Genomic DNA, 9257 nt, shown 5'->3' on the forward strand with positions numbered 1-9257 from the left:
TGAACATCTTTTGAAATACAAATATGCAGATGCCCTCTAACCTGCACACTGGCACAGGGATATAAATACAGGCCTGGATATAGACCCACACAAGAAAATAATGATAAAGAAAATAACATAAAACAGAAACAGAAAAATATCATAAAATGGAATATGACTGTGAATACCTCTCAAGTGATATTTCCTAAGTATAGCATCTACAGATTGTCCTTCAATACACATGTTAATAGAAAGTAACACTAATTTTTTACAATAATAGTCTCCATTATTGCAAACATAATCCCAAAATAAAACAGAATTCCCTACTACATCTATTCCTTGTGCATCAAAGGAGTTAGCACCAGCAAGGGCATGCCACTGAAAAAATAAATACCACTTCCTTAGGGCAGCCTTCCATCATTAGGGAAGCAAGGCCAACAACTAGCATGTGTGAGGCTTTTCTAAGTGAGGTCTGTACTGTTCATGCCTGCTGCTGTGCCCTCACTCAGCTGTAAGTCATGGACACAGCTAGTCAAGTGCACTGAGATCTGAGTTACAGTGTTGAATTCCTTGCCTTGAGGTGTGACATGCTAGCACAGAGTACAACATGACCACAAGTCGCTTGATAACACCGGGCCATAAGGTACTGCTGGAGGTAAAAGTCCTGTTAATTTTGATAAAGTTAAGTGCATAATGATAAACTAAATTAAGTGGTATTAAATAATGAACTTGAACTGAATGGTATTATCCTATACAGCACTGCCATTAGGCAAAATGTGAAAAGATTCCTACCATCAAGCTTGATGAAATAAATGTTTTGTGCTATATGTTGTTAATACATAGACTGACTGAATGATAATGATACTCTAGCCGTGTGAGGTGAGGCCACAGTGCACTATCATGTTTAGTGTCAATGTTCAAGCTGTCACTAAGGGGCTGGACTCTCCTCAAGCTGGGGTGTTTCTTGGGTCCTGGAGCCACACAGGTTGCTTCCTCTGTTCATCCTCACCAAGAAGGCCAGCCGGACAGCCAGCAGGAGCAGCGTCACCACCAGGCTGCTGATGCTCAGGATCTGCAGCATCTGGTCAGGGCTGCCACTCTGTCTGGCTATCACCATCACCAAGAAATACATCAACACTGAAAGAAATCTTCATGTTACCACCATAATAATAACAATGATGATACCTAAGGGTTATTTTGCAAAGAAAGCAATATAACACTCTATAAAACAAAATAACATTGTGACTTGGCTGACATAAATTAATCCCATGAATATGGAGGAGATATAATAGCACAGCTGTGTAGCCATCAGCACATGTGGCTGCCTCTATCTGCACAGGCTGTGCACCACTTGTCTTGCCTTACCCAAATAATGCATAATGATGGTATTGCAGCAGTGGCTCAGCGCACTGTTCTCAAAGAGGGACCAGGCGAGGAGCAGCACGATGAAGACAATGAGCTCTCCTGAACACACATCATGTTCATTCATCTTTTTCTGTTACATAAATGTACAACATGTTACCCCTGCCATCATTGGAAACATGACAGTAAGACATTTATAATAAAGACCTGTTTTTGCCAATAATCCCATACAAAAATAAGATAAACAAGAAAATAAATAAAAGTAAGGATTTGGAAAATATAACATTGCTGTAAAACTTGTGCAGAAAACTTATGTGAGTGAGAAGCAGGAAAAGATAATAATACACAAATTCACAATACAAGTCATGAGTGGAAAACTTGCCTCAAGGGTCAGGAAGACACCAAGGGATATAATGAACTGTATGAGGCTCCAGGCAACATATGTGGCCATGATGTTCAGTACAGCAACATTGAGCCAGAAGTCAGCAATGGACTCCCTATAAATGGTCTTGGCAGAGGACCAGAAACTGTGGAGTAAATTTAAGTCCCTAGAAACGTAGGTGATGTTCTTATACGTTTGGAGCCGCCTCATAGCTATGGTAAAACATTGTGCCCTAGAAAGGAAATGGCCAAACTATCCCTCTAAAAGTCAGCCCCCCTAGGTATGCCCCTCATAAAATCATTCACTAAAGAGAGATTAAGTTGCTTTCTATTGGCTACCATTTCCTAGAGGCTCAAAACTCATCAGTCACCCCTTGAGTATGTGCAGCAAGGCATAAGGAGACATGAATCTTCCTTACCTGACGGCCAAGAAGCAGAGGGCGACACTATTACTGAGGCTCAAGAGGAGGCTGAGGGCAAGGCTGGCGGAGGCGTTGCGACGGTCCTCGGCGAAGAGCAAACCAACATTGAGGCTCAGGCTGACCACAAGCACCAGCAGGAAGGAGGAAGGTACGACCCCCCTGTGCCTCCCGCCCGTGCCCTTCACCTTCACCACCACCATCGCCACCGCTGCAGTGATGATGAGGGAGTCTGAGCCTATCTAAGACTAGTTTTTGCACACTGTATTATGCATGTGGTCGTGGTTATGACTGGTGATACTACACTATATAATGATGGTGATGACTGATGATGTAACACTATATAATGACTGCTGAAAATGGTGGTGGTGGTGGTGGAGATGCTGCACTATATAATGACTGCTATAAGTGGTGGCAATGGTGATGACTGGTATTATGATGCTATGATGGTGACTACTCTTGTGGTGGTGGTGGTGGTGGTGTCATGCCTGAAAATTCATGTCAGGTCATATTAGGCATTAACTCAAACCATTTACATTAACCTAACATCCATTCTGACCCAGCTAAGCCCAGTTCTTTAGCTATAAGTGCAGTTCCTGAAAAAATCATGTCATTATTATTAGGCAGTGTGTTTACGAGGGTCAAAATGAGGTCAGGGGAGTATCAAATCACCTCCCCTCCCAAAATGAACCTCTCTTTTGACAACTCTGTACTACTTCTATTTATAGGATCAGTGATTAGCAGGTTTTTTTGTCTTCTTTCTTTTTTGCCCTTGAGCTGCTTCCTTTGCTGTACAAAAAAAAAGACCCAGAGATTGAAGAGACACTATCGGGCGTATTATCAGACATTTCGCCACCCAAGAACACATAATTGACAAGGCTTTCGTAGGAGTTGTGGGCATTTCCAGGAGTAGTTCTATGACCCTGGTGGTAGTGTGACCCTTCTTCTGTACCGTGAACCTAAGGAAACACTCATTAGAACCCGACTGACCCCCTCTTTGACCTTTATAAATAGTTGATGTGAGAAGCAAAAGTGTCTTATGATACCAAACTATGTATGCACTCACCATAGAAGCCAGCGAAAAGGAGGCCACAGTACAGCGGGATCAGGACCAAGTGGTAATGCCTGGCAGGTCTGAGGCATGCAAGGAACGGCACGTTGTCAGAGCCTCGCCCGTGCTGGAATGGCCCTGAAAAAGTAGATGAAAAAAGGGAAATGCAGCTTCGTGCCAGGGGAAAAAATTGATATAAGTAAACATATCAGATAGACAGAGGAATATATATACACATGAGGATAATGGGAGAGAGTGTATGGTGACAGGCTTGAGAGAGTATGAAGACAGGGCGTTGAAAAAAGAAAAAAAAAAGACATCTACCCATATAGGTATACAGGTGACTATTATGGTAAGTAGGCTACCCACCCACCTGCCCCCTGATACGCCAGTAGGCCCAGCACCACCAGGCAGAAGGTACACGTCTTCACCAGCACCGTCAGCACCACACGCAGCCGCAGCCCCCCAAACACCTGTGCAGAGGAAAGCTTCAAGACATTATGAGATATGCGTTGCAAAGCCAAAACATACCTTCAAAGACTGTTTAGTTAAAGGCCTGTGCAGATCGGAGAGCTTCAAGACATTATGAGAAATATACGTACGGTGTAAAACCAAAATGACCCTTCAAAAACCGGTCAATTAATAAAGGTCTATGCAGAGGAGAGCTCCGAGATATTATGAGAAATATACGTGCGTCGCGAAACCAAAACTACCCTCCAAAGGCCTGTGCAAAGGAGAGCTTCAAGACATTATGAAAAATATACGTAACGGTGCAAAGGCGAAACGACCCTTCAAGGACCGGTCGATTAAAGGCCTGTGTAGAGGAGACCTTCAAGACATTATGAAAAATATACTTACGTTGCATAACCCAAGTGATCCTTCAAAGGCCTGTGCAGAGGATAGCTTCAAAACATCACGAGAAATATCCATGCGTTGTAAAACCAAACCTACCCTTCAAATGCCTGTGCAGAGGAGAGCTTCAAGACACAATTTATGAAAACCAAGTTGCAAAATCAAAATAAAATAGAAAATAAAATTAAACCCCCCTTAATTCAAAGATCGACTATACAGGCTCGATCATATGATGTCAAGTGCCTCGATCCTTACTGTAAAAGAGAAAAGTATGAAGTGTCCTGCATGTGGAATGATAGATGGGCTTCAAGTTAATGAAGTTATCTCGTTAATGTAAAGTGCTCCCCTTCCCCTACCCCCCATAAGGCATGCAGCCCCCAGACCATTCAAGTTTTGGTATATAAACGCTCCTAATTTGAGAGAGAGAGAGAGAGAGACCATAATAGGCTATATAGTGAGGAGGTGGAGGACACGAAGAAAAAGCGAAGGTAGGCTATATATAGGAGAAAGAATTATATATTATGAAGATGGAGATGATAAACGAGGAGGAAGAGGGTCTAAAATATATAACAAAAAAAAAAATAAAGAAATAACATATATGCGCCTACAGACAGACATAGAGTGGAAGAGCTAAACACGTAAGAACGAAGGTGTGTAGGAGAAAGAAATATAAATGATGATGATAAGTTTAAAATAAGGAGGAGGAGGAAGATAAGGAGCATCACTATATATAAAAAAAATATTCAAACAGATAGACGAATAGATATTACATTGACCACACCATAAAGCATAGAATAGCCTAGTCTGTACACTTTTACACATTATATAAATCTTGAAATTATCCAGCACTCACATAAAAAAAACATACATTAGGTAGCCATACATAACATCTCTTCTAATAAGGGAAAATAAGGACGTTAGACGAGAAATTATAAAATACAAATAAATAAGTATAAACCTACAAAATATAGAAGAATTTCGACATTTAAATAACAGTGCAGTAGAAACCCAGAATTCGACTTTAAAAAAATATATGGCAAATGGAGAGAAATACAAACAAATAAATAAAAATAAACAAATACAAACCCACAGAATATAGAAGAATCTCGACATTTAAATAACAGTGCACCAGAAACCCAGAATTCGAAAACTTAAAAAAATGAAAAACGAAAAAAAAAAAAAAAAGGTTAGCCCGTCTGCTGCGATTGGCACGGATTTGGTCTTCACTGACAACCTGGTAACATATACTTTCAGGTCTTTCTCTGTCTCTGTGGTGGATAATGGAGTGTTTCCCATGTGGTACTGGTGTGCTGGATTTCCCGTCCCAAGGTGCTTTACGTTTTTCCTCATTGAATTGTAGCAGCCACTTTTTGTTCCATTCCTGTAGCTTGACGTCTTCTTGTAGGAAATCCGCATTCATGGGGTTAATTAACGAAGAGAACCGAAAATCAACGCACCGCCCTCCATGCTGCTCCTTCTTCGCCTTCCTCGCCCACCCCAGCAGCTCCTCCTCCTCCAGGCTCCACCGTGATGGCGCTGGGACGCGGACACGAAGACATCCTGATAGATCCTCCTGCAGCGGGAAATAAGAGAGCTGAGGCAACAGACCTTACCTAACCAATGACGATGATGATGTTATTATTATTGTTATTATTATTATCATTACTATTATTATTACTGTTATTATATCATTGTTAGACTTCTATTATCATTATCATCATCGTTATTTAATTATACTACTACGAGCACTACTACTAGTACTACTATAGTCTACTACTACTACTACTACTAATAATAATAATAATAATGATAATAGTAAAAATAATAATAATAATAACAATAATAATAACAGTAATGATAATAATAATAAATCGGTCAATCATTCAAATGGCGTGTATGTGGGTGTTGTGTGTATTTACCTATTTGTATAGTCTACAGCTAAACTCTACAATAGTCCTGTTTCCATATCTACATTCATCCAGCCTATGTGTGTGTGTGTGTGTGTGTGTGTGTGTGTGTGTCAGCCGCGGAACCTAAATAGCTAATCAGAACACTTATGCCCGACAGAAGGTTAGTAAAGCTTTATAAAAACAGTAGAGGTTGCTCAAAGGTTAAAGCTCTTTTTTATGCTTTACTGAAGGAATACATAGATATACATAAATACACATAAATATACATAAATATCGCTTTTCACACACGGGCTCCCCAAGCAGGGTTCATTATCTACAGTAAGCTTTGGGAAAATTTACAACAATAAATATTTCAATTCAAGCTTTGGGAAACTTCCTTGATACAAGGTACTAAAGCCGTGGCAGGGGAGGGGGGAGAAACAAGTTTTTTAAGGAGTGGGGCTGGTCACGGTGGGCTGGAAAATCCTGCGGGAGCCTTAGAGCTGCCTGGCGCTGTCATGGGTGTTGGTATAGAGCGCTGGCTAGATTTAGGACTGTCTTTGAAGGTTTTGGCGAGGGAATGTTGTGAAGGCTTTTAGCGTGTGGCGGAGTAAAACGGGCAGGTGTGTATCTCTCCCGACACAAATAGGCTATTCAATCAGGTCGGGAGATGGGGGGCGGAGAAGGGCGGGGGCGAGTGTCACACCTAAGGAGTCTAGTGAAGTGTTTTTCAAATTCATTTTACTTCGAACCCGTCTTACTTCAAGCGTTGCCTTCTATCACACCCCGTCTTGAAGCCCCATGACAGCACTAACTTAAGAGCGGTGTGCCTCGGCCATACGTGTTTGGCTATCAACTATTTACGAAGAAGTGGAGATCTAGAGAGTAGTCTGTCACCGACCCATGTTCAGAAATACTGGCACAGAGACTTTCCGACACTCTCTTTAGTCACGCCCTGCCGTATGTGGGGCGGGGCGGCACTGTGTAGGGAAGGAACAGTCGGGCGGGGCGCGGGTGGTGGGCGTTTACGATGTGGATGAGATCTGGCTTGAGCGCCGCGCTGCCCACCAGGAAGCCGTCCACGTCGGGGAGGCGCGCCAGCTCCTGACAATTTGCCGCCGACACTGACCCCGAGTAGATGATGCGTGTGTTCTCCGCCACCTTGACCCCCACGTTGAGCCTCAGCCACCGCCGCAGCAGGGAAAGCACCTCCTGCACCTGCCCCGGGGTGGCCAGCACACCCGTCCCGCTGGCCCACAACGCCTTGAAGGCTAACACTACTCGTGACCAGTCCGTCACGGCGGATGCCAGGGCCTCCATCTGCGTGGCCAGCGCCTCCTCCGTCAGGCCGTGCAGGCGGTCCTCCGTGCGCTCCACCACGCACGCCACGACCTGCACAGGAGTGGAGGCAGTGCTAAGCGTGTGAGAGGGAGTAGTGGGGAGGGTTTGGGGTGAGGGGTGGGATAGATTCCATTCGTTTGTTTGGTTCATAAAGAAGAGATAGCCGGAAGGCAGCTGTAGATTAATGAAGCCTTGATCAATTCACAATAGTTCTCTGACCTACTCTGGCGGGGGGATGAGTGAGGAACAGTGATGAATACGTGTACGTGGTGTGTCATAGAAATGTGATAAACAAGAAAAAAAATAGAGAGAGAGAGAGAGAGAGAGAGAGAGAGAGAGAGAGAGAGAGAGAGAGAGAGAAATACTGGCACACACCACTCACCTTTGACCCGGCGTTGAGGGCGTGAGTGACCTTTTCGGCAATGAGGTAATCAGTCTCCCCGAAGACAGTGCGTCGCTCGGGGTGGCCCAGGATGACCCAGTCCGCGCCACACTCCTGCACCATGCCTGGGGACAACTCGCCGCTGAAGTTGCCTCGCGCCACCTGCCGGAACACCAAGGCCCTGCGTGAGTGCCTGCAGGCACCGGTACTTGACGAGTGTTTGCACTGCTTGGTGACTATCACCACAACTGGCAGCCGGCAGCAGAAGCTATTTCTTCACAACCATTCTCATTTTTCTTTTTATATGATTTCAAAGGCTATAGGTCGGTAGCAGTAGGCTTTTATCAAAGAATGGTAAAGTTGACTTTGAGTTGAACTTGAGGGGTATAGGGACTGAAAAGTTTGAGGAATCCAGAGAGCGTGTATATACACTTATAAGGAGACGGAGCTCAGCCTCACCTTGTAACAGTTTTGGGCGGCGAGACCCACGTGGCTGGGCAGCAGCTGGCGGACGGAGGACAGGTAGCAGGAGGGGCAGCCCACCACGAACTCTGGAGCGAGAGAAAAGGACATAGCTACATGTAATATTTATTTTCCACGGTAAAAAAAAAATAGCTAAAAAGGCTCTATAAATAATGATATACGAAGAGAAGTCCCCCAACTGCGCTTTCTGCAAACACATCTTGATACTTCCCTCTCGAAAGAGTTTGAGTCGAAGGAAAGAGAAGATGCGGAAGAATAAAAGCTGTTTCAGGGTCTTGTTTTAGGTTTATCTGAACATAAGGTAATTTTGTGCGGTCTACCTGTCTCGCGGTCGAGTTTGGCTTCTGAAAGGAGTCTGGACAAACTTTCGATGCGAGAAGCGTTGACATTCATTTTCCAGTTGCCGAGAACGAAGAACCGCCTGGACGGAGCCATGATGAGAGGATCAAAGTGCTGCAGGGTACCCGGGAAAGGACGCGATGCCTGCGTGCTGGCTGCGGGAGTGTGCATGAGGCCCAGCGCAGCACTCCGTCTTTTATATACCGTGAGAGAGCCAGAGAGGAGTCAATGTTTTCCTACAACGCGGTACACGGTGACGCATTTCCAGTCTCCCCGTCCGCTTCCGAGTATCCCGCCCCGCGCATGACGTCAGCATGGAAAAGGTCAGGGGTCAGTGTTGCCAAACTAGCGCGAAATGCGCTAGTTCTAGCGCTGTTGCTGACCAGGAGTGGCTGTAGGAGCACCCTTGCCTCCACAACAAGGGGCTCAAGGAATATAAAAACAAAGCCCTCAAGGACCTGTTGCTGACCAGTGATGCCCAGGGGCGGGATTCATCATACCATTTACCGGACCTCTGTAGGCAGCACAGGCAGGCAGGCTGACAGGTGAGGGCAAGTGACGACAGGTGAGGGCAGGTGACGGCAAGTCACCTTACACTAAGCACTCTTGGTCACTTCCCTTCGTACACTTATATACTCCACCCAGCACTGAGCTCTGTCCCTCTGTGCACTTTGCCTCCACTGAATTTCCTTTCCTATTTTCTTCCCCTGCTTGAGCGCCGCCATGCGTGTTCACCTCCGCCAGCTTGTTTTATCTCCGCCAGCTCATGTAAATCCGGT

The 9257-nt window shown here is 44.7% G+C and overlaps 2 protein-coding genes across 3 annotated transcripts; both read right to left on the reverse strand.

Moving 5' to 3' along the window:
• Positions 1–867: 867 nt before the first annotated feature.
• LOC126987547 (uncharacterized) lies at positions 868–6826 on the reverse strand. 2 transcript variants are annotated; one of them, XM_050844591.1, is made up of 8 exons: positions 6695–6826; positions 5502–5617; positions 3566–3665; positions 3208–3330; positions 2142–2352; positions 1724–1868; positions 1345–1474; positions 868–1116 (listed from the first exon to the last, which is right to left on the reverse strand). In XM_050844591.1, exons 2-8 carry the CDS (start codon positions 5601–5603, stop codon positions 908–910), a joined length of 1020 nt encoding a protein of 339 aa, XP_050700548.1. In that variant the 5' UTR covers positions 5604–5617; positions 6695–6826; the 3' UTR covers positions 868–907. The 2 variants fall into 2 exon arrangements, with proteins under 2 accessions (XP_050700548.1, XP_050700549.1); XM_050844592.1 differs by lacking the exons at positions 5502–5617; positions 6695–6826 and adding an exon at positions 4051–4402.
• Positions 6827–6878: 52 nt separating this feature from the next.
• On the reverse strand, positions 6879–9257 carry LOC126987548 (triosephosphate isomerase-like). The gene is made up of 4 exons (XM_050844593.1): positions 8460–9257; positions 8116–8207; positions 7657–7818; positions 6879–7325 (listed from the first exon to the last, which is right to left on the reverse strand). Exons 1-4 carry the CDS (start codon positions 8647–8649, stop codon positions 6882–6884), a joined length of 888 nt encoding a protein of 295 aa, XP_050700550.1. The 5' UTR covers positions 8650–9257; the 3' UTR covers positions 6879–6881.

Source organism: Eriocheir sinensis, chromosome 65, assembly GCF_024679095.1.
Source record: "Eriocheir sinensis breed Jianghai 21 chromosome 65, ASM2467909v1, whole genome shotgun sequence".
Lineage (NCBI taxonomy): Eukaryota > Metazoa > Arthropoda > Malacostraca > Decapoda > Varunidae > Eriocheir > Eriocheir sinensis.

Coding starts and splice junctions, on each gene's coding strand:
- LOC126987547 (XM_050844591.1), bottom strand. CDS start 5,603: ATGTCTTCGTGTCCGCGTCCCAGCGCCATCACGGTGGAGCCTGGAGGA. Junction 3,331..3,565: donor ACTGGCGTATCAGGGGGCAG/GTGGGTGGGTAG, acceptor CTACTTTTTCAG/GGCCATTCCAGCACGGGCGA. Junction 1,869..2,141: donor CTCTGCTTCTTGGCCGTCAG/GTAAGGAAGATT, acceptor TTTACTCCACAG/TTTCTGGTCCTCTGCCAAGA.
- LOC126987548 (XM_050844593.1), bottom strand. CDS start 8,649: ATGCACACTCCCGCAGCCAGCACGCAGGCATCGCGTCCTTTCCCGGGT. Junction 7,819..8,115: donor CCGCCCAAAACTGTTACAAG/GTGAGGCTGAGC, acceptor GTGTTCCGGCAG/GTGGCGCGAGGCAACTTCAG. Junction 7,326..7,656: donor CCCTCAACGCCGGGTCAAAG/GTGAGTGGTGTG, acceptor ACTCCTGTGCAG/GTCGTGGCGTGCGTGGTGGA.